Source organism: Procambarus clarkii, chromosome 71 (genome assembly GCF_040958095.1).
Source record: "Procambarus clarkii isolate CNS0578487 chromosome 71, FALCON_Pclarkii_2.0, whole genome shotgun sequence".
Lineage (NCBI taxonomy): Eukaryota > Metazoa > Arthropoda > Malacostraca > Decapoda > Cambaridae > Procambarus > Procambarus clarkii.
In genome coordinates, this window is record NC_091220.1 from 17945902 (window position 1) to 17970902 (window position 25001).

Consider the following 25001-nt stretch of genomic DNA (forward strand, 5'->3'; position numbering starts at 1 on the left):
AGGGGTTGAGCTTTGGTTCTTTGGTCCCGACTCTCAACCGTCAATCAACAGGTGTACAGGTTCCTGAGCCTATTGGGCTCTATCACATCTACATTTGAAATTGTGTATGGAGTCAGCCTCCACTACATCACTGCTTAATACATTCCATTTGTTAACTACTCTGACACTAAAAAAATTCTTTCTAATATCTCTGTGGCTCATTTGGGTACTAAGTTCCCCTTGTTCGTGTTCCACCCGTGTTAAAGAGCTGTCTTTGAAACTATCAAAATGCATATATCTTTGCTTTCACTTCAGTTATATTTATGATATAGTTATATTTATGCCCGAAACGCTTTGCGTAATAGTGGCTTTAGGCATTGTATGTACTAGCTCTACCTATAAGTCAAACAATTCTTGTAAATATTTATTGTATGTATGTACCTTACCTAAATAAAATTGTATTGTATTGTATTGTATTGTATTGTATGACAAGGGATTTAAAATTTGCTTATATTTCTGCTTCTCTGATGACATTAAAAACTTTCGTTTATTAGTATCTACATAAAATTAACATTTATCTTCATTAGGTTGTAGTTCTCATCAATAGGGAGAGCGTCGGTAAAAAAAAATTGTTTAAATATAAATATCTTTCCTCTCTCAATAATATGCCCGAAACGCTATGCGTACTAGTGGCTTTAGGTATTGTATGTACTAGCTCTATCTATAAATCCAATATTATGTTTGTAAATCGACTATTTATGTACTTTCCTGAATAAAATGAACTTTACTAATATCTAATCTCTGTGACTAAAACGTAAGAACGACTTTATCTATGCCTTTTTGATAACATATACAATTATAAGCTTTATTAGTGAATCTCTATTAATTAAACAATATATCAGAGAGTGTGTAAGGTTCGGTGTTCCATGTGCGAAGAGACATGGGAGATTTTACATCAGTACAGTAAATGTTTTAAGTAGCGAACGCATACTAACGAATAACGATTAGTATAGACCAACACTATTGTTCTATGAAGTCGATTTAACTTCCAGACATGTATTTTTCAATAAGTCTTAAATATTTTCTGGCTAGTTATGTTAGATATTATTAGAAATACGTATTCTACTTGTTAATATAATAAACTAAATTTGCGATCATTTAAGGAGAGAAGTGCGACGACTGGATCACTGTGTACAGAAGGTTGATATGCCAACAAACACTTTCCAGACAACAATATATCTTGGATAAGTCGCTCCACAACATTGACACCTGGACCGTTGACATCCTATGAGGCCACATATTTACTTATTTCATAATGGAAGTATATTATTTTATAGTAAATATATGTTTTCTCGTGTTCTGCATTAAGCACCAACATTATAGTGAATAAATATACCATATTTCTTCATTATTTAAGTAATGCTAGGAGGCTTTGAGTAGCTTTGGGTCATTACGTGAACAGAATCTCCAATAGATGGGGCGAGAGTCGCGCTATCTCTCGCCCGAGCGAGAGTCGAAACATATTTTAGAATTGATATATCTTTGTCCTCCAACAAGATATATTTCCTTTGGTGCACTCACAATAACGAGCATATCTCTGTCTTTCTGAAGGCATATAATATTTTAGGCTTTATAAGCGTATCTTTGTTAATTACACACTATAACAGTCTCCGTGGTGTAGTGGTAAGACACTCGCCTGGCGTTCCGCGAGCGCTATGTCATGGGTTCGTATCCTGGCCGGGGAGGATTTACTGGGCACAATTCCTTAACTGTAGCCTCTGTTTAACTCAACAGTAAAATGTGTACTTGGTTGTAACAACGATTCTTCGCGGCGGGGATCGTATTCCAGGGACCTGCCCGAAACGCTACGCGTACTAGTGGCTGTACATGAATGTAACAACTCTTGTATATGTAATGTATATCTCTCCGCAAATTACGTCCTCTAATTACTCAACACAAAGCTGCTATTAGGACAATATCCAATTCTGGCCCCAGACATCACTCGGTACCCCTACTCAAATCTCTGAATATGTTAGACATTAAGTCACTGCACATTCTCTCATGTGTATTATACATATATAAAATGCTAAACTATAATGCCAATCCTGATCTCAAAAGCTTCATAGAAGGTTGTAACAGAACCCATGAGCACCACACCAGAAATAAATACAGTTTTGATATTCCTAGAGTACGACTTAATCAAACTAGAAATGCTCTACAAATCAAGGGGCCCAGAATGTGGAATGACCTTCCCAACCATGTTAAAGACTGTACCTCTCTCAACCAGTTTAAGTTAAAAACGAAGCTATACCTAATAAATTCCCTGTAACCTACCTTACCCTTCTATTGTCAACCAATGTCTGTTTTTCTTTAAAGAGCGCTGTTTGTCGACATAATTGTATTTGTGCTGCTTTTTCATCTATGTTTTCATTTCTTGTTTTCATTCTACTCATTATGCTCAATTAGTATTAAGCTTGTCATTTAAGTTTATCATGCCCGAAACGCTTTGCGTAATAGTGGCTTTAGGCATTGTATGTACTAGCTCTACCTATAAGTCAACCAATCCTTGTAAAAATTTATTGTATGTATGTACCTTACCTAAATAAAATTGTATTGTATTGTATTGTATTGTATTGTATATTAGCAAGTGCGTAGGCTTCTGCATTCCATGACCGACAAGCTACTGAATGCCACTATAAAAACGTATGTATCTTCACTTGAGCTTTATATATGTCTATGTTAAAGTATTTAAAATGAAGCTTATATTTCTATCTTTCTTGAGACATATAAAACATATGTGTTTATTAATGAATTTACGTGAAATAAGCATTGTTCTGAGAGAGAGTTGCTTTGTCGATCAGTCTGTGCGGGGTCGGAGCTCGGCGATTATTAAAACACATGTATCTTCATTAGAACTTTATATATATCTATGGTAAAGTATTTAAAATGAAGCTTATATTTCTATCTTTCTCAACACATATAAAAACATTTGCGTTTATTAACGAATTTACGTGAAATAAGCATTGTTCTGAGAGAGAGTTACTCCGTTGCTCGATCTGTGCGGGATCGGAGCTCGCCGATTAGAAAAATACACGTATCTTCGCTTTAAATACAAATATGCCCATGGTAAGGCATTTAAAATGAAGATTATGTTTCTATCTTTCTTGAGACGTATAAAAATCTTACGTTTATTAACGATTCTGCGTGAAATAAGCATTGTTCTGAGATGAATATTGCGGATTTCCGGCTCTACGACCGATGAAAAATGCAACTTTTATACAACTACAAATATCTTTAGTTTTACTTTAAATTTTGTCCTGAAAGAGTTTTCATATATAGATCCAGTTTCTGCCGTTCTTCTGACATAAAAAGACCTTTGGTTTAATAAGTTATTAAGATGTTTTCAACAATATTACTAGGGCGTTCACCGATTCTAACATGGGCGACCCTTTTGGAAACGCAACACATGGGTTGACCTGATTGATATATGGGTCAGATTCCATTAAGGTTCGGAACACTTACACTGGTTTAAGGCTTCAGACTTATATACTCTGGGTTATTAACACCAGTCTTCGGTCTTTCCAGCCTTCAAGTCTACTTCCCAGTCTTGAAGTGGACTTCCCAGTCTTGAAGTGTACTTCCCAGTCTTGAAGTGTACTTCCCAGTCTTGAAGTGTACTTCCCAGTCTTGAGGTGTACTTACCAGTCTTCAAGATGGTAGTCTACTTGCATTTGGGGGGTTTGGAGTCCTCCCAGACGTCACTTCCAGGGAAGTCATTCCCCAGTGTGAGGCAATACAAACATTGGGGTTTCGGGGGGACACCTTCACTACCTGGAAGACCCTGAAGCCTTAGTCCATCTTAACAGTGGGAAAACCAAGTCGACCACCCTCTATCATGACACACGGCCTGCCGGTCACGTCGTATTTCCTTCAGTCAGTCCTCCTAAAGGTTTCCCATCGTCAAGAAAACGGTCAATTTAAAATGGTCTCTCCTAACTTAATTACTAAGAGGACCCAAAACAGAAAATGGGACAGTACGTCACTTTCGCCAACCGATTTCATTTTCTAGTACGATAATTTGTTGACTTTATGTAACACACACGAGCGAAAAGCAACGTTCTTTGTAGCGGGGCAGGTTAATTCATTACGGGGAAACCCTAAAAATATATATATATATACCTTAAGCTTTTGTATTGATAAGAATAAATCATTTCTTACAGGTGTGCTCTTAAGATTGACAGCTCTTAGCAGAAAAACGATATTTTCTTGCTCTGGAAATCATGTAAAGGAAATCCAGATTACAGATTAGATACGTCTTCTGGGGGTGACCTCTTGAGAAACTTTGGGAATTACCACCTCCAGACGTCACGGTTAAACGTCTTTCCTGGTGGTGAAGACTTGGGTGGGTGTGTGCTCCAGGGAAATGGGTATATTTTCCTTCCTACTTACTGTCGGTGAAAATACGAAAATAAGCAGACACCGGACATGATAAAGCAGCTTGAAATAATATCTAAATTGAAATTAAAATGTTTATTGGGTTATAAATACGCACAAAGGGATGAGGCTAATGATATAATAATAAGCTAATAATCTCTGGGAATAATTTTCTTTTTAAAATAATAATCTTTGCCCTGCCGGAAACCCTTTGCGTAATAGTGGCTTTAGGCATTGTATATACTAGCTCTATCAATAAATTCATCAATATTTGTATCACACACCTTGTATGTATGTACTTTACCTGAATAAACATTTGAATTTTGATTTTTTTTTAATACATGCATTAGTAGGCTTCGTAAACACAGTGCTCTCTGATCTAGTTTTCCTATTGTCGGGGATAGGAATAGGTTAGGTTAGGGTTACTGAGGTTTATGTAGGCTAGGGGCTAGGCAAGCGCCTTACTTTTCCCAGCATGCCACCCACAACAGCTGCCTAACTCCCAGGGTACCTATGTACTTACAGTTCTATAACCGGTTTGAGTGTATTGTTAATTCACACGCATGAATACGAGTGCCTCTTGCTCTTGTTAGCAAGCTTAGGGAAGGGGAGGGGGGTCGCTTTCCATAGTTCATTTTGAGGCTTACCGTAAAAGTTCCCTAGAATCCTAAATTCTATTTTAAATAATTCTCAATAAATAAAGTTATCCTAAATTCCCTAGAACACATCTCACTAATTGGTTTACAGCCACATAGGCAATTGTTGTTGGTGAGCAGTGTGGAGGCTTAATTAAGGATCTCCCAGACTGTGAGATGTGACTCCCAGAGAGGGCGGGCTGTCCCCTCACAGCGCTGGGGGGAGGAAACACACACATACGTGCCTAGACTCAACTCCACAGGGCGATTCTGACAGGAAAGTCTATCTTCTTCACCGGGATTATACCTTTGTAAACCAAATGGGTTTTACAAGCTAGTGAGGACATGGCTATACACCGGAAACAAGCTCAAACCCACATTGTAAACAAAGCTGTCGCTTCACTTGGATTCGAACTCGAGTTCTTTGATTTGCAAAAGCGATTCTATAACCGCTCCTCCATATAGTGTTCTTGAACTCATATATTTATATGTTTATCTTGTGTATAGCGCATGTATTGGGTAAGGCTTTAAGTCATTCCGTGTTCTCTCTCTCGTGAGACGTGTAAATGCTCTCTTGCGACGTGTAAATGCTCTCTTGCGACGTGTAAATGCTCTCTTGCGACGTGTAAATGCTCTCTTGCGACGTGTAAATGCTCTCTTGAGGTTTATGGTAAACGTTTGTTTAATTGTGCTTCTGGTTAATGTTAGGGTCAGTTGAGCAGTTATGTAAACATTGTTATGTGAGCTGAGGGATATGGCGGGTTTCTTGGAATGAGTGACTGCTGTGCGTTGACCATTCAGTATGTGATGGTTATACACACACACACACACACACACACACACACACACACACACACACACACACACACACACACACACACACACACACACACACACACACACACACACCCTTGCAAGGCGCTGGAGTTATCAGAGATCTGACCAGAATAAAATTAGTAACTGAGAAACAGCGCAGTTTCCCAGAAGCTTTTAAATGTGTTTAAGGGATTAAATATGTATTTATGACCAAGTCAACCAAATCAGACCAGAGAGGGATGGGTGAACTGCACTTTTCCTTGACTGTCAGACGGCCTTTGATACAGTACCTCACAAGAGACTGTTACTAAAGATGACGGCCGAAACCTTTATATCACGACATGTCAGAGGTTACCTACTGGGAAGAAGTCAGAGTCTATATATATATATATATATATATATATATATATATATATATATATATATATATATATATATATATATATATATATATATATATATATATATATATATATATATATATATATATATATAAATATGAGTCAGTGTGCACGCATGGGCGCTTAACATAACAATGAGCTAAAGTTTGAGCTGACAAAGACAAGGAACTTAAAGAGCATTGAACTTTGAGCAGGTGGAGACCATGAACTTAGAACAGGTGACAACGAATTTACAACTTCAAGTTGACGAAGCCACAACAAACTGAATTTCAGCAGATACTAAATTGTGAAGTACACCAAGAATTTATCCACGCTACCGTTAAACACCATTTATACAACCGCATACAAACCTGTACATCTTATAACAATCACGGCGGCTATGTTTACATATATATTAGGTTGTATATATACTACATATACGAGGTTGTTTATAACAATAATAATCTTGAGTTGTCAAGTTTACCAGCTCGTAAACTGATTAATAAATGTAAACAAAACCGCCATGATTGCAGAAAGACGTGTAGGTTTCGTACATGGGTGACGAATCCTGACACAGGGAGACAGCGTATAAACTCCCGCCAAGACCATTTTTGGCGCCAAATGCGTTGTTGACAAAGGCATAATAATAATAATGCTTTGTTGATATACACCCCATCTTCTCTCTCCTCTCCGTTTGGCCAGGCTGGCTGCTCCTCTCTGACCAATATGGTGGCAAAAGTGGAGCGTACATCAACTTGACCACCAAATTGGGACTGTTTCTTTGTGGGTTGGGGGCAATAACAAGCACACATGTTCGTCAGATGATTTCATATGAGCTTCGATGTTTTGATGAGATAAAGACATACTAAAGGCCTGTCAGCCTCTATACTACAGTCTGAGAATAGAGGAAACAGCAGAAAGCCTATTGTCCCATACGATTCAGCTCCTACTGGCCCTATACGAGGCAGCTCCTATTGCTCCCATACGAGGCAGCCCCTATTAAAAAGTTTCATCTATGGGACGATAATCAAAATAAAACAACAAAGTTTTTCCCTAAAATAAAGGGCAGAGGCGGGTAATTCCCTGAAGAAAGCGCTGGAGCGAGAGAAAAGACCTTGAGGGCTCGCGGGTAGAGTCAAGGTACACGACCAGATACCTCGCCAGTCGGCGGTCAGGAGTCATAAGCGACGGGTGTACGCTCTCTCTCTCCCTGCCGCCCGTTAATGACTCTTGTCGATTATACGCGATAATACTCGCTCTCGCGTCTATTATAGATCCCATCGCGTGCGTTTGTGATCCACGAGTCTATAGTGTCTATTCCTGTGACTGCTCGCGGCGAGGGGATAATAATTAACGAACATTTAGTTATTTTAACTTGGTTTATATCCGTCGCTGGTGGAGAGACGATGTACGTTCACGTGTACGCCGTTCATGTTGTGCTTTACGCGTTCTTGTGGTTGGTTCGTGCTGACGACTTCGAGTTGACGATCCTGCACGTGAACGACGTCCACGCCCGGTTTGAAGAGACTAATGTGTACTCTGGGAGATGCACTCCAGAGGACAAGGCCAAGAACAAGTGCTTCGGAGGCTTTGCCAGGTGAGACTACAGGTTAGAGAACAGTTGACGCAACGGAGGCTTTGACAGGTGACATTATAGGATAGAGAACAGTTGACGCAATGGAGGCTTTGACAGGTAACATTATAGGTTAGAGAACAGCTGACGCAATGGAGGCTTTGACAGGTGACATTATAGGATAGAGAACAGTTGACGCAACGGAGGCTTTGTCAGGTGACATTATAGGTAGAGAACAGTTGACGCAACGGAGGCTTTGTCAGGTGACATTATAGGTAGAGAACAGTTGACGCAATGGAGGCTTTGACAGGTGACATTATAGGTTAGAGAACAGTTGACGCGACGGAGGCTTTGACAGGTGACATATTACGTTAGAGAACAGTTGACGCAACGGAGGCTTTGACAGGTGACATTATAGGTTAGAACAGTTGACGCAATGGAGGCTTCTACTTAGTTATCCCTCAAGTTGTATCAACTGTGCCTTTTATATCAAGCTAAAGAAACTTTCTTAAATCCTGAACTACCTTCCAATATTATAAACACTGTGCTGTCTTCCCTTCATATCTGAACTCAACAAATCTCACTATTAGGCTTCTCCCTCATGATATCAAACTCACTTTTCCTCAAAACTGGTTCACATTGCTTCCTCTTGCTTCCAAAATAGGTGGTGTTTACTCTATTTCCTGTTCCTGTTGTCTTTTTCAATGCTCTGGTGAGGCTGGCCGTACACTTGATAAGAAGCTAACGGAACACAAAAACAGTGTTAAATCTGCAGACAGAAAACAAGGGTCTCTGTCATGTTAGGGACTCAACTCATCCTATAAATTGGTCTTCTAAAATAATCTTTCCTGCCTCTGCTCTTCACAGACACCGTGAAATCTGCTCTGATACACAACTTATCAAATATGAACTTTAGTCTTGGCTTTGTTGCTGTTGACTCTTGCCTTTCACAGTATATACTTAAATGCTCCATCCTTCTTAACAAACGTGATCTGACGTACATTTAGCACCTTTAGGTTCTCATTCCATTCATTTCTATTGCTATGTCTATTGTCCATTTCAGCTCTTTCTCTCCGCCACTAAATCTCCTGCAGTGTTTTCTATTCCTATTAACTCTTTATGATATACTCAAATCAAATCAAATACTCGAACCTTCTCGCCTCTTACCTCATATTCTTGCCTTATACATTTACGTTCTCTACGTCTCTTTCTTCACACGACTCGATAATGGTCCACAACGTTCCGAAACGTCGTCACTTCCTTGATTTTCAGACGTGTGTGTGGGGTTTGGTTGTCCATGTTCAGCTGCGATGTTGTCAACCTGCTCAGTCATGGGGCTGATGCCAGAATGGCTCAAATTATTTACCTTGGAAAGAATAAGTCTCCAAGGTCAATAATTTTCATCATCCATTTGTTTATCCCAACCCGCTCATATGAAAAGAAATGCCCTTGACGACCTTTAGGTCCGCAGTCCACCTTAGTAAGTGGTGAGATAGCGGGAATGAGAAGGGAGTCTATCTAAGATAAGACACAAGATGACGTGACTGACGCAGTGTTTAAGAAACGATTAACTGCAGCTATAACGATCATTCGAGGTAGCTGAATTATAGAACAGCATAGGTAATTATTTCAAGCGTAGGTAAGACATACATATGAATGATTTTGGGTGGATATATATAGGACCTGCTTCGTATGAACCAAAAGACATTCTGCTGCTACTTTTATCATGACGTACTTATCATATACTCGGTAATATAGATAAAAAAGTACCAACAACATTTTCTCGAAACATTAAAATGTAATAGACTTTAATTTGCATATTTCATCTGAGAGTGTTTTATCCCCAGGTAAAAAGAGAGTACTTAGGGTCATAACAGGTAAGGCCGCTATTATGTGGTGTGAGGTCACTCAGGGTAACAAGGGCAGGTTGAGATGAGAAATAAATAAAATATATATATATATAATGTCGTACCTAGTAGCCAGAACGTACTTCTCAGCCTACTATGCAAGGCCCGATTTACCTAATAAGCCAAGTTTTCCAGAATTAATATATTTTCTCTAATTTTTTTCTTATGAAATGATAAAGCTACCCATTTCATTATGTATGAGGTCAATTTTTTTTTATTGGAGTTAAAATTAACGTAGATATATGACTGAACCTAACCAACCCTACCTAACCTAACCTATCTTTATAGGTTAGGTTAGGTTAGGTAGCAGAAAAAGTTAGGTTAGGTTAGGTTAGGTAGTCGAAAAATTATTAATTCATGAAAACTTGGCTTATTAGGCAAATCGGGCCTTGCATAGTAGGCTGAGAAGTGCGTTCTGGCTATTAGGTACGACATATATATATATATATATATATATATATATATATATATATATATATATATATATATATATATATATATATATATTTAACCTACGCTTGAAACAACCAAGATATTATGTTACCTGGTAGTTATACAGATCAATAACCCTGTTTCCAAACCAGTATTTACCCAGGTCCCTCCCGAATCTCAACTTATCAAATCTATATCCCTGGTTGCGTGTTCTAATATGTGTTGATGTGCTTAATAACTTACTAATATCCCACTTTTTATACCCCTTGATCCTCTTACACACTTACGTCGTGTTACTCCTAACTTTTCGCTTTATTAGAGAATGTTAGTTAAGGTTTTTCAATCTTTCTTCATATGAAAGATTTCTAATTTGCGGCATTTTATAAGTTTGTTTTCAAATTGTATAAGTTTTAGATTTAGGAAAGACGTGGATAAATACTGGTTCGGTAACAGGGTTGTTGATTTGTGGAACTAATTACAGCATTACATAAGTAGAATCCCTCGATTGTTTCAAGCGTAGGTTAGACATATGTATGAATGAGATTGGGTGGAAATAAATAAGAGCTGCCTCGTGTGGGCCAATAAGCCTTCTGCAGTTATGTTCATTCTTATGTTTTTATGTTCAGAAGTATTATTGCTTAGGCTTCTAGTAATACATCGAAGTATACTATTTGGTTGTTGTTGTTGTTGTTTAAGATTCGCTACCTGGAACAAAGTTCCAAGTAGCACGGGCTATGGTGAGCCCGTGTACTATTTGGTTAATTCCGAATATTTATGCAATTTTTTTCTGGTTTTAGATCCATACTAATCACAACTCCAAGATCTTTTCGCATTCAGACTTTGCCATTTGAACGCTATCCAGCTGATATCGATTTAATCAATATTCCCACAATTGACATTCAGCTAACTGCCCGATAGTTCGACGTCTTAAAGACTGGCACAACATTGGCAACTCTCCATGATTCCCACACTTTGCTTAACTAAATGATTGATTAATTATATAAACCAGGAGCTCACTTAGCTCCTCTTTACATTCTTTCAGGACCTTGGCAAAGACCTCGTCTGGTCCTGGGGCACTTGTTGCGCTTCAATTTATTATCTGCTTAATAACTTCCTCCCTACTAACGCCCAAAGAACTTGTCTTCCTCGCCACCTACATACATTTGTTCAGATGTTGTAAAATATCAAGTCATTCTGTAGTAAATACAGAGACAAACTAGTCATTTAGAATGTCACTCATTTCTTGATCATTTATTCGTTTCTATGAGTTGGGTCAAGGGGCGGTAGAAATAGCCTAAGCTACGCTATCCCTTTGAGATGTATTTCTTTCTTGTCTCAATAAACATACTTGAACTTGAACTTGGGTCAAGGTCTTTCACAATCTGCACCCTCATCAGGACAATTTATGTGAATGGCAGCAATTGTTTAGCACTACGATTGTTATCATTGTTGTCACCGAGAATTATGGTGGGCTCTATTTGATCACCGGGTGGATCACAGAGCGGAACACCTGGTGGAACACCGGGACGCCATACACAGGGTGAAATAAAAGTCTCTCCCAATCTCACATTCCCCTATCTCCCCTCTTTTCTCCTCTCTCTCATTTCAAATTGCACATTTCTCATCCAAGGCCTCCCCTCTCCTTCCCTCTCTCCCTTTTCCAACTCTCCCCAACATCCCATTCTTCTACCCTCTCCCAATCTCCCCCTCTCTCCTTCCCTCTCCATAACATTCCCCCATCATCTTCCCTCTCCCAAACATCTCCACTCTTCTTTCCTCTCTTTTTCTGTATCAGAAAATGCAATACTGTAACCCGCATGAGTGCTGCAGGAGAAAGTATCAAATTAGGTTACGTTAGGTTACGTTAGGCTAGGGTAGGTTAGGCTAGACTATGGTAGGTTAGGCTAGGCTAATCTTCAAATCCGAACAGGTGTTTATATATATTCCATTCACCTGGGCTGTAGCAGACTCGAACCGTGGACCCCACGTGTGTAAGACCAAAGCTTTATATCTCGTGTGTTATACATGTATGAATGTGTTTTAAGTGTTTATATATATGTACGAAGCAACCTGCATCCTTACATGCAGTCGTTACTGCTTCCACGAGTGAAAGTGTCTGTCTTCAGTAACAGGGTTGTTGATTTAAGAACATAAGAACATAAGAACAAAGGTAACTGCAGAAGGCCTATTGGCCCATACGAGGCAGCTCCTATTCTATAACCACCCAATCCCACTCATATACTTGTCCAACCCGTGCTTGAAACAATCGAGGGACCCCACCTCCACAATGTTACGCGGCAATTGGTTCCACAAATCAACAACCCTGTTAACCAATTTGTGGAACCAATTACCGCGTAACGTGGTGGATGTGGGGTCCCTCGATTGTTTCAAGCATGGGTTGGACATGTATATGAGTGGGATTGGGTGGTTATAAATAGGAGCTGCCTCGTATGGGCCAATAGGCCTTCTGCAGTTGCCTTTGTTCTTATGTTCTTATGTCTGTCTGTCTGCCCCATGTCTTTGTATATGTCTCAAAAACCCTCATGTCTGTCTGTTTCTCCCAGGTTGAAGACGGCCGTGAAGCAGGAACGGGAGAAGAGTCCCAATGTCCTCTATCTCTCGGCTGGGGATTATTTCCAAGGCACCATCTGGTACTCAGTCCTAAAGTGGCATGCGTTGGCCGACATTCTCAACCTCGTTCCCAATGATGCTATGGTAAGTACCGCGTGCTGCTCGCAAACAATCTATCATCATTAGGCTCTCAGAATCTTGCGATTTTGAGAGCCTAATCATACTTGTGCCATTTGGTTTTGGTGTTGAGTTTGAGATCCACCATTAATGTGCGCAAATATATTTATATTATCTTTCTTTAATATACACTATAGATTTTTAATAAAAAAATTTAAGTTTGAAACAACAATTATACACAAGACCGCGAAACATATATTATTGTGTAATGATTCTGCGGCAGCCACGAGCACGTGATTTAATGGAAAAAAGACATTTCAACTCTAATAGAAAGTTGAAATAATTTATATATTATGAAAGGCAAAGTTTAATGTTAATGAACTTGTTTTTGTGTTCTTCTACTAAGAAACAAAAGTGGGTGTATTTGCTATATGGAAGAGGTGCTGCCATGTGGGAGGGGTGTTGTTTGTCTTGGATCATGTGGAAGGGGCGCTGTCATGCACCATGCAAACCCATCCTGTGAGCGGTAGAGAGCCCATACCCATCCTGTGAGTGGTAGAGAGCCCCCATAACCATCCTGTGAGTAGAAGTGGACCCCCATACTCATCCTGTGAGTGGTAGAAAGCCCATACCCATCCTGTGAGCGGTAGAGAGCCCATACCCATCCTGTGGGCAGTAGAGAGCCCATACCCATCCTATGCGTAGTAGAGAGCTCCATAACCATCTTGTGAGTAGAAGTGGACCCCATACCCATCTTGTGAGAGTAGAAGTGGATCCCATACCCATCCTGTGAGTAGAAGTGGACCCCCATACCCATCATGTGAGTGGAATGCTCGTGAGATAAGCCATACAGACGTGCAGGAAGCCCAAGCTTATCGCGTGTGTGGTGTACTCTCTAGCGTAGTTAAGCTTGAGATATCTGCCTAGGATTTTGGATACAGTATCATCATAGTTAATACACTTTGACATTTCTTCAACATTAGTAAAAACAAAGAGTCTAACCTCTTTGATTTAATTGTTCAGCTCATTCTTTTAATAATTTATCTTATCGGGGACAGATAGACTGTGTGTATATACTTAAATCTTATATATAGGTTCCCCTCCCCAAGGTGGAACTACTGACCCTACCCAGGATGCAACCCCACAACAGTTGCCTAATTACCCGGTACCTATTTACTACTAGGTGGACAGATGTGTCGATGATAGGTAACGTGCTCAATCATTTCTGTCCCGCCCGGGATTCGAACACGGGATTTCGAACACGGTGAGTCGAGAACGAACCCGACTGTACTACAGAAACCCGATCAGGTAACGAGAGCAGGGTAGGGTGGACGAAGGGAATGTTTGTGGAGGTAACCCAGTGTTAGAGGGGAGGAGGGAGATGGGAAGGTTCGGTTGTGGTATAAGAATTGGGGAAGTGGGAGGGGATGCTTATGTAAGAGGTGTTGCAGGGGAGGGGACGGGAGAGGGGTCAATGAAACAAAAAGTTGACTCTAGGAAAACTTTGTTTTAGACATACAAGCGACGAAAACGCAACCAGTATATGCCCTTATTGCGCTGATGAAAGTTTGCCTGAGAGTCAGTAGTCACGTGTATAATATATGAATTAGAAAACAGTTATTTCAGAATAACAGAGATTCACTGAAACTAATTCATATTATATATACATAAATACCACCTTTTTAAAATATATATTATATGCATACTGCGCATGAGCCGCTTGTTCCTGTCACAATAGTCTATGATCTGGGATCACACTCGACAGACCTAGGTTCAATCCCCCAAACACAGAAACGGTTGAGCACGTTTCCTTCCACCTGATGTCTAAGTTTAACTAGCAGTAAAAACACTCTTAGGAGCCCACAGCAAGCTCCCCACCTGCTCCTAGCAGCGTTAGTAGACCTCCTAGCAGCGTCTTCTTCTTGTAGAACATTTAGCAATCTCCGTTTCTACTCGTAGGAGGTCCTAGCAGCCTCCACTTTTGTATCTGGGAGTTCCTAGCGACCTCCACCTCTGCTCCTGGAGCTCCTAGCAACCACCATCTTTGTCCCTGGGAGCTCCTAGCGACCTTCACCTCTGTGCCTAGGAGCTCCTAGCAGCCACCACCTTTATCCCTGGGAGCTCCTAGCAACCTCCGCTCCTAGCGACCTTCACCTCTGCCTATGAGCTCCTAGCAGCCACCTCGGCCAAGCCTGGGATTCCCGCCAATTCCCCGACCAATCGGTCCGCGGCCAACACAAGCCATCCTCTGATTCCTTTTTCCTGATCTTCCAGTTCCCTTTACACAGCCTCATGTCTGTGATTATATTATTCGAGTGTATTTCATTAAAAGATGTGATTTTAGACCTTCTTCCCCCCATGTGTGTTGTCTGTGCTGGCGTTCTATACAGTTAGTTTGGGTCATTTATTATCCACCCCATACCCATCTTGTGGGCGGTAGTGGAAAGGGTTACAGAGGCACATGGGAAGTTCTGTGTGGTCAGGTTTGGCGCTTTCTCTTCAAGCCTGCCCTCATCCAGAGGCGTAAGCGGTGGTGTTCGGTAGTTGCTAGCGGTGTTTGCTGTGTTCGGTAGTTGCTAGCGGTGTTTGCTGTGTTCGGTGGTTGCTGTGTTCGGTAGTTGTTAACTGTGTTTGCTGTGTTAAGTGGTTGCTAATTGTGTTCGCTGTGTTCAGTTGTTGCTAGCAGTGTTCGCTGTGTTTAATAGCTGCTAGTATTAACTGCCATTGTTTACCTCTGCACTTACCTATCATTGATTACGAGGGAGTGATGAGGTCTAGCTCCATGCCCCCGCCTTCTGGCCTTGGTGTGCCCGTTGCAGAACAGATTAACTATTCTGACGTTGCAATTCTTTGTCACCTCTGGCCTTGTGTTCTTGTGTTCATATTTCTCTAGCTTAATTTTGCCAATTTAAAGTTAGAATTCAATTTGTAAAAGTCTACCATAATTTTATCTTGTAAATAACATTAGGCTTTGAGTATTGGATGATTATAATGAGGTTAAGTTCCATTACGTCTGGTCAGTATTTGGATGGATGACTGATCAGAGCAGCATAAGTGTTTCTAGGGTTAAATAACCATAAATAAAAACGTTTCTTTTTGTATGTTCGATCCATAGTTGCGATAAGTATTATCTTTCCTGGAGGATGGGTTGCAATATACTCACTAGCCTACTAGCCTCGGGTATCATAGCCTACAACATTGACCCTTAACCTCAGCGAGGCGGCGGACATGCACTCTAGCAGGAAAATTCCCCACATACCTGTAGGCGGAAGCTGTGGAATGATGAGCAAGTAGAGTCAGTAAGGGTACCACACACCACCACCATACTCACACACTCACACTCTCACCATACCCTCACAATATATGTCCTCCTCACTCTCACCCTCACCATAACCTGGCTACGAGATGAGTATGCCTTTCAGCATTTCTAAACTCGTTTTCTACCGCACATTGAATACTCTAGCAAATTAACTTGATTTATGCAAGCTCTCTCTAGCTTAGTAACAGCAAATTGCGCAGTGTTGCAGTTTCTCTCCCACACATGTCCCGCGATCGAACCCTCGGTGAATCAGACTTCTCTGATATCAACCATCTAGTGTCGTTGCCCTGGTATTGATATCCTTAATGATATCTAGACACTTCAATATTCTGTACCACACTAACGGTATACAGTCCTTCTGACATATCGTTTTCTTCAATGATTAGTTAGGCTTTCGTGTTGTTAATTATTATTAATGATGTTAAAAACGTTATGTTATGTGATCTATGCGCTAGTATGCACCTATGCGTATGTGTGCATCATTTATTTACCCACACAATGCGGACAAGTGCATAACCCATGTGATATCTTAGCTTGTTGGTGCCAACAGTGGCATTTCAACAATGCTAACGAGAGCCAAGGGGTAACTGACCGAATCCCAGAATAAAAAAAAAAACGGGCGGGAATGCTTTGAAGTAACCAAACTGTCTGACGGTGTCTTGACCGCCTGGCCAACACCCATGTTATCAGGCTTATTGACCTCTTGGTCAACACAGGCCTCTGTAGCGGGCACGGATGATTTCGGACGGAGGTTCGAATCCTCGTCACGGCACTTGTGGATTTGTTCACCGCTTCGCACAGATCAATATTAACATTTATACGCCTCTAAAACGTATGATGGTACGATATTAAAGGATTACAAGGCCTAAAATACACTTCTAGCATTTGAAAGACGTATATGCTAGCAATCCACCCTGTTCTCCTACAAAGAACGTCGCTTTTCGTACGTATGCGTTACACAAGACCAAACATTGTCGTGACTCGCGAAAGTGACATCCTGTCCCGTTTTCTGATTTGGGTCCTCTGATAGGATAGAAGAGGACACTAGATTTATCATTTTCTTGACGTTGGGAAACCTTAGGAGGACGGGTTGAACAATCAGCATTGCTTGATTGATGCAGTTAGGTTAGGTAATGCAGATGTAGAATGCCAGAGCAGGTAAAACTAGGAAAGCTACCTCTCAGTCCCGCCCCAGCATCACAGACAGTCATCAATGCCGGATCGTCGCGGGGAGACATAAAAATATGCCCCCTAGATAATCTTATCTATAGTGCTGGCTGGCCTTCGTACCTTGCCAGTACATAGCGGGCTACGTGAGGCAGCATCCGTAGGACCCGTGACTTGTGTGGCCTCACCCCGTCCTCCTAACACAGCGCCTCATTTTGACTCATACACATGGCCCCAAGGCCAAAAATCGTCGTACTAGAAAATGGCAGCGGCTCGCGAAACTGACATACTCCCTGGAAACACAAACCGAAACTGTCTCTATTTTCCGCTTGTTACAACTTGTAATAAAGTTGTTACATCTTGGCTTAACGTGTTTATAACGTATTTGAACGTTGTTACAACTTGCTATATTGGTTGTTATAACTGGTTAGGAGGTGTTAGAAACTTGTTCGAACGTTGTACCAACATCGTAGTTTCGGTGTGTGTTTGGCGGGAGCTGTCCCGTTTTCTGTTTCGCGTCCTCTGGTAGGTTAGGCTAAGGGCACTTTAGTAGGACAGTTTCTCGACGTTGGAAACATTAGAATAAATGGCTGTCTAGTACGCTATATGTGGAGCCCGTCCTCTCTAGCTTACACGACGTCACTAAACTGATGCACTAAATTGCCCGGACTTAACCCACCCGTGAACCCACGAATAGAAAACGGGACATCACGTCAATTTGGCGAGTTAAAAACAGCAGTTTTTGGATTTAGGGGGGACTTATACGTCAAAATACAATGTACTATTCTAGTAGTCGGGTTGGTGCGAGACAGCATCCACGGAACCACTTTACGATACTACTACTGAACTATCATGCCTGACAGAGCATGATATACAATTATATTAATTACCAGTAATTACAAAATTAAACGTAGTAAACGTTGCTGCAACGTTATTTTAAACGTTACCATTCTAACAAGTAATAAAACGTTTTTTATTTTCTGGGGTTTACCTTCTATTAAAATAACTGTTGGGTAAACTGGGTTATGCTCACTTAAATTTGGGAAAGTATTAATTACTCTGGGCACGAATGGGGAGCCTTTGGCATCCTGTAGGTACGATCTTCCAACGATGGTACGATAGGTAGGTACGATAGGTAGGTACGATACCAACAATGTATTACCAGTTAGGCCTCGTCATGATCAGAGGCCATGGATGAAGCCTCTGCTTCTCAAGCTTATGACTTATCAACACATCATGACATCCTAACTTCAAGACAACATCAACTTTATCCTATCTTCAAGACAACATGAATTATCCTAACTTCAAGACAACATAACTTTATCCTATCTTCAAGACAACATGAATTATCCTAACTTCAAGACAACATAACTTATGCTAACTTCAATACAACTTATCCTAACCTCCACACCAACTTCTTCTAATCTGAACACAGCATAAAGAAGCCTAAACTATTCTGAGCAAGATAGCGACATCTAAGGTATCCTGCTTCAAGGACATTTTATAACCTTACTCATTCTTCCTTATGTCTTCTAAGGAGGCCACACTCTACGTCAGACAGCCTAGCGGCCTACACAGACACAGCCAAGGCACAGCAGCAGATTAAATTGTTGATGTAAAGGAAATTGAAATCATACACAGATTATTTGATTATGAATACTTTGAAAATCAATTTTTAACGATTAACAACAATTTAATTGGTTACTTTATAAGATAAGGAAAATTGAAATAGGACAATTATGAAGCCTGATAACAGGATGATTATAGTAATTGCTGTCCAAAGATTTGTTGAGATAAGGCTATCTTTTTTTTAGTGGGGAGCTGTGTTGATATTGAATTTGTATTCCTAATGATAGAATTTCACTGACGGACATTTATCATATATAGATGTGTTAATATAAATTGAAGATTTATATACAGTATTGGTTTTGTTGCTTATTTTCTGCCTTTCTAGTCATTAATCTGTGAGTTTTTGTTTACAATTATGTCTATGTCTGTCTGTTTCTGTCCCTGTCTGTCTGTCTGTCTGTCTGTCTGTCTGTCTGTCTGTCTCTCTCTCTCTCTCTCTCTCTCTCTCTCTCTCTCTCTCTCTCTCTCTCTCTCTCTCTCTCTCTCTCTTGTTGTTAACGTCAGTTTTCAAGGCATTGTGTAGTGTATCGGTTCAACACTGTTTATTTCCTCTTTCCAAAGTTCATGTTTTAGACAATCAACGTTGACAAAAACGGAGTGACTAGTGGTCTGGCTCGACACTTGTCTGGTGCACCTCTCCAAGGTTGTGTGGACAATGGTTTATATAAGTCTGGGTGAAAAGGGTTACACTGAGCGTGTGTCTGTATATATATTTACTATTTGTGCCTGCAAGATCGAGCTTTAGCTCTTGGATCATAACTTTCTTATCGCCGGTTTTCTAATGGAATGACTCCTGTTCTATGAGACATATATACACATACTAGGATGTGTATTCCCTCCCCATTCCATCCCTCTTCCCGCCCCCTTCTTCCCTATTATTTCCTTGATAGGGGTCATTTCCCCCATATCTTTCCCCTCTTCAACCCAATCATCTCCTTGCGCCCTCCTCTCTATTTCCCCTTTCCTCTTCCTCTCAGAAAATGTATTATTACGAAGCACTGAAACAAATGTATGGGTCTACTATTACTAAAAAACTCTAGGGGATTACACAAAATAATTTCACACTTGACTCCGTGAGAATGCTATGGGGATGTCTATCAATCCTGATATTTGTTAAAACATTTAACTTAGGCTTTCCCCGACTAGCCTATGTCCGTCCGGCACCTTAGGCCGTTCCCCCTGCAAAGTTGGGTGAGATTAGCCCCAAACGTCTGGCCTCCAACCTTGGACAAACACAAAAACATTATCTCTTAGTGGAATAGATACTAATTAGAACTTATATCAAGAGGGTAAAGTGATGTGAATTATAAACATAGGGATATAAATACACTTCATCTGAGTAACTAATTTAAATCTAAGCTATCTCTCTCGTGTATTTAAATATCGATATTTATCATTTCATTTTATTGAAAATTAAAGCGTTTACATAAGAAATATCTTACTATGAAACCTGCTCCATATACTGTCTTGCCAGAGACGACTCTCCCAAACTATAATTTTGTTATATATAATTATATCGGCCCCTAAATATAATGAACTCGTATCAAATCATCGCAAACCACCTTGGCGTGGGATAATTATATACCCCATTGCTTCTCTGGGAAGTACAAATGCTGTTGACCTTATATTTGCTCCTCCTGTGTGTCCATCCACCTAGACTAGTCGGTACAATGACGGTGTCGCTCCTTACAAGGTTGGCGTTCGATCCCCGGTGGTCCAAGTGTTTGGGCAACGCTCTTTCCCTCATATCTTATCCCCCCATGGTCCTTCCATGTGCTATATAGTCATAGTGGCTCAGATATTCTCATAATATCCAAATAGCCCCAGAAAGCACCCACAGGCGTCACCCCTGCATCAAGCCAGCCCCAGTAGCCCCGAGGAAGCACCCACAGGCGTCACCCTGCATCAAGCCAGCCCCAGTAGCCCCAGGAAGCACCCACAGGCGTCACCCTGTATCCCTGATGAAGGTTGATGCAAGAGCAGCCATCAAGGGCGTGGGTTGCAACTTTGCTGCTGTCGAAAACTTAAAAAAAAGTAATTAAATCTTCAAAGCATGTTAGAATCATATCATTTTGATTATATTTTAAAATTTAGAATTACAAAATAGATTACACGTGGACAAGTTAAAGAATTCTACTCTATATTGTAATATAAATTGTATTATTATTGAGAGGGATTATAATTTCCGTTTTATTTACCAGAAGCAAAACTTTACATACGATATGGGGATTTTTGTGATTGTACACAGTCCAGGAATATAAAGTAATAGTCCACTACGATATTACCATATCCAGTGCTTGTTGGAACTATTGTTGGGTAGCTGAATCTATAACAACAACCAGAGATATAAATCAATTCTTAAAAAAGTTGTTTTACTAGGAATATAACTCATTATTTCTTGTATATACACATTAAGAATGTTTTAATCTTGCTTTTCATTACCAAAGTATATTTTTTGTTAGTAAGGTAAAGTGACAACATTCAAGACTGAAGTATTCTTGCTAATATTGGTAGCCGTAATAACCCTCCGATCGGCCGAGTGGACAGCACGCTGGACTTGTGATCCTGTGGTCCCGAGCGCCGGCGAGAAGCAATGGGCAGAGTTTCTTTCACCCTATGCCCCTGTTACCTAGCAGTAAAATAGGTAGCTGGGTGTTAGTCAGCTGTCACGGGCTGCTTCCTGGGGGTGGAGGCTTGGTCGAGGACCGGGCCGCGGGGACACTAAAGCCCCGAAATCATCTCAAGATAACCTCCGGTGGTTGATAGGCAATATTCTCAACACCAAACCAATTCTATTCCATTGCCTTGTTACACGACCTTGCGGATTGTTTCATACATTTATTGTGATAGACAATGGGTCAGCTAGTTCTGATTGCACTCTTTTTGATCTTTTCAAATTCATATTATTATTTTTATAAAAAAAACCTATTGGTTTCTGATAGCCTAAACTTTTGATAATATATTATTCACTACAAAAGCTTAGCAAGAGAAGCCTTTATCATGTACAAGAAACCTTATATTGAGAGGGAATTCATATAAATTGGATCTGGAGTGCAATACCACCATCAGCTTAGCCTGTTGGTTGACCCACATATATAGTTGTGTTTGTGTTTGTCTGATGGGGAATGACAGCACTTCCCGCTGCTTGCTTCCTTAAACAGTCGAAATCCAATCTTCATGTCCATAGTTGAGGATTGTAAAAAAAAAGGTAAAAGGTGGTCCTAATCTTCATGTCCAAAGCTGAGGATTGTAAGAAAAGGTAAAAGGTCCCAATCTTCATGTCCATAGCTGAGGATTGTAAGGAAAGGTTAAAGGTCCCAATCTTCATGTCCATAGCTGAGGATTGTAAGGAAAGGTTAAAGGTCCCAATCTTCATGCCCATAGCTGAGGATTGTAAGAAAAGGTAACGGGTCCCAATCTTCATGTCCATAGCTGAGGATTGTAAAAAAAAGGTAAAAGGTGGTCCTAATCTTCATGTCCAAAGCTGAGGATTGTAAGAAAAGGTAACAGGTCTCAATCTTCATGTCCATAGTTGAGGATTGTCACAAAAGGTAACAGGTCCCAATCTTCATGTCCATAGTTGAGGATTGTAAGAAAAGGGTAAAAGGTCCCAATCTTCATGTCCATAGCTGAGGATTGTAAGAAAAGGTAACAGGTCCAAATCTTCATGTCCATTGCTGAGGATTGTAAGAAAAGGTAAAAGGTCCCAATCTTCATGTCCATAGCTGAGGATTGTAAGAAAAGGTAAAAGGCTCCAATCTTCATGTCCATAGTTGAGGATTGTAAGGAAGGTAAAAGGTCCCAATCTTCATGTCCATAGCTGAGGATTGTAAGGACAGGTAAAAGGTCCCAATCTTCATGTCCATAGCTGAGGATTGTAAGAAAAGGTGGTAAAAGGCCACAAAGTGCAGTTAATGTGGATTCCACATCATGCTGGTATAGTGCTCAACCAATTGGCCGATGAGTAGGTCAAATTTTCCACAAGACCGAGTCCTTTCTCAGAGCAAATCCATTACCATGAGAACTCTCCTTCCACCCTTCAAACCACCTGGACAGTTATCTAGATATTTGTGATGGTCTGAAAACACATTACGGTTCCAGTATCACTCTACATGTAAACTGGCAAGTGAACATTTTTCCTAAACAGAGATTATGCTCAAGTTATAAGTTTATTGTATTATAAGTCGTTAGTTTAAAATATAAAACGTATCCTGAAACGTCTTTGAAGCATTTAGTTTTTCTGTAAGCGGAATTCTTGGGTACAATGAAATAGTTTTTTTAACTTCATATTTCACATTATCGTCAATAATACACCATATTAACGTAACCAAGCGTAATGAAGCCTTGCCTAACCAAACCTTAACACAACCTAACCATGGCCAGAGAGTAGATAATACCACTAATTATGTAGCCGTTTTCAAGCCATTCCCCTTGAGCGGATTTCCTCCCTGAGGATAGGTTCGCAAGATGATACTAATGTATTTTAAACATGAAACAAATAAAAAACAAAATAGGAATATGCAGGCGCAGGCGGAAGTAGCGAGAATAGGCATAATATATGAGAGAAGTCAAACCATGCGACACTATATATATGCGAGTCAAACGACCGATTTCACTTATGGAAAACGGAAAAAATACTTGGAGTGACTGAGCACACAGGGGGGTCAAAGCTTGGGTACAAATATCACTCTGAATATGGAACAGGTGATAATAACAATGAAAGCAAGTGTAAAGAATGTGGTATATTAAGGTCTCACACCCTCACCCATTACGGTCTTGATTGCCCGCCGATTAATATATATATAGAAGTACAGAGATAAGGACTGTTGCTGAGCAAATAGCCTGGATGTGTCACAACGGAAAGACTGATCATATTCTGAAGAGAGAGAGAGAGAGAGAGAGAGAGAGAGAGAGAGAGAGAGAGAGAGAGAGAGAGAGAGAGAGAGAGAGAGAGAGAGAGAGAGAGAGAGAGAGAGAGAGAGAGAGAGAGAGAGAGAGAGAGAGAGAGAGAGATAAGAATTTTGCGCCAAGATTGTAAACTTATGTTAATTTGTCGGAATGTCTATTTGTTGCTTCTTTATTATTATTATTATTATTTACGTCTATGTACTTGTACATAGCCATAACAACATTTGTATGTATTTGTGCACGTTTGGTATAATATAGCACATGTATAAGAAGAAATATATATGTTTATCAACCAGAATGATCAGTAATTTGTCGAATGTGTGTGTAACCACCGTCAGTTAAATATATGTTGACATTTTTTGTCTCATAGATAATAGGGCTCTCAGTAATTGGACACGTACGTCTCACGTTGATAATGGGACACGTAGCTCTCTCTGTTAATGGGACACGTATATATTTAACGACAACTATCTAATTCCCAGACGATAGCCTAGTTTTTGTGCCATGCTACGAACATGGGGGAGGGAGGTGGTAGATCCAGCCCCACGGAGCACTAACTTATTTGAATAAAACACTATGGGGACATTGGGCTATTTGTACACAGCCTCATGGGACATTGATCTATTTGGATACAAACCAATGCGTCACTAGACAATTTGGATACAGTCCCATGTGTCACTAGGCTATTTAGATACTATTAGGTTACTATTAGGTTTAGATACTAGGCTATTTAGATACTATTTAGATGCTATTTGGATCAATGGGTCACTAGACAATTTGGATACAGTCCCATGTGTCACTAGGCTATTTAGATACGTCATGTGTGACACTAGGGAATTTGGATGCAGTTTCTTGAGCACAAGTCTATTTGCATACATTGCACAGGGTACTAGGCTTTTTTTATACAAGCCCGTAGGGAACTAGGCTATTTAGATGCAGTCAGTGTGACACTGGATTTTTTTTATACAAGATAGCATACCTGTGCATCCAGTCTTCCCAAAATAGCCCAGAGACATTCAAATGCTGACAGGAAGCTGCTAAAACAGCAGGTAGTGTATGCATTTGGCTGTAAACTTTCCACAACTGCAGCCCATTGGATAGGTGTGAAGAGGGCAGGTCGGCCGAGCGGACAGC

At 40.3% G+C, this 25001-nt stretch overlaps 1 protein-coding gene across 1 annotated transcript in view; it reads left to right on the forward strand.

Moving 5' to 3' along the window:
- The first annotated feature begins 7381 nt into the window (after positions 1 to 7381).
- Positions 7382 to 25001, forward strand: part of LOC123745619 (snake venom 5'-nucleotidase) — a 64255-nt gene continuing 46635 nt past the window's right edge. Inside the window, exons 1-2 of the mRNA XM_045726348.2 lie at positions 7382 to 7841; positions 12721 to 12871. Coding sequence (XP_045582304.1) covers positions 7651 to 7841; positions 12721 to 12871 — 342 coding nt within the window. The 5' untranslated portion in view covers positions 7382 to 7650. The remainder of the gene's footprint in view (positions 7842 to 12720; positions 12872 to 25001) is intronic.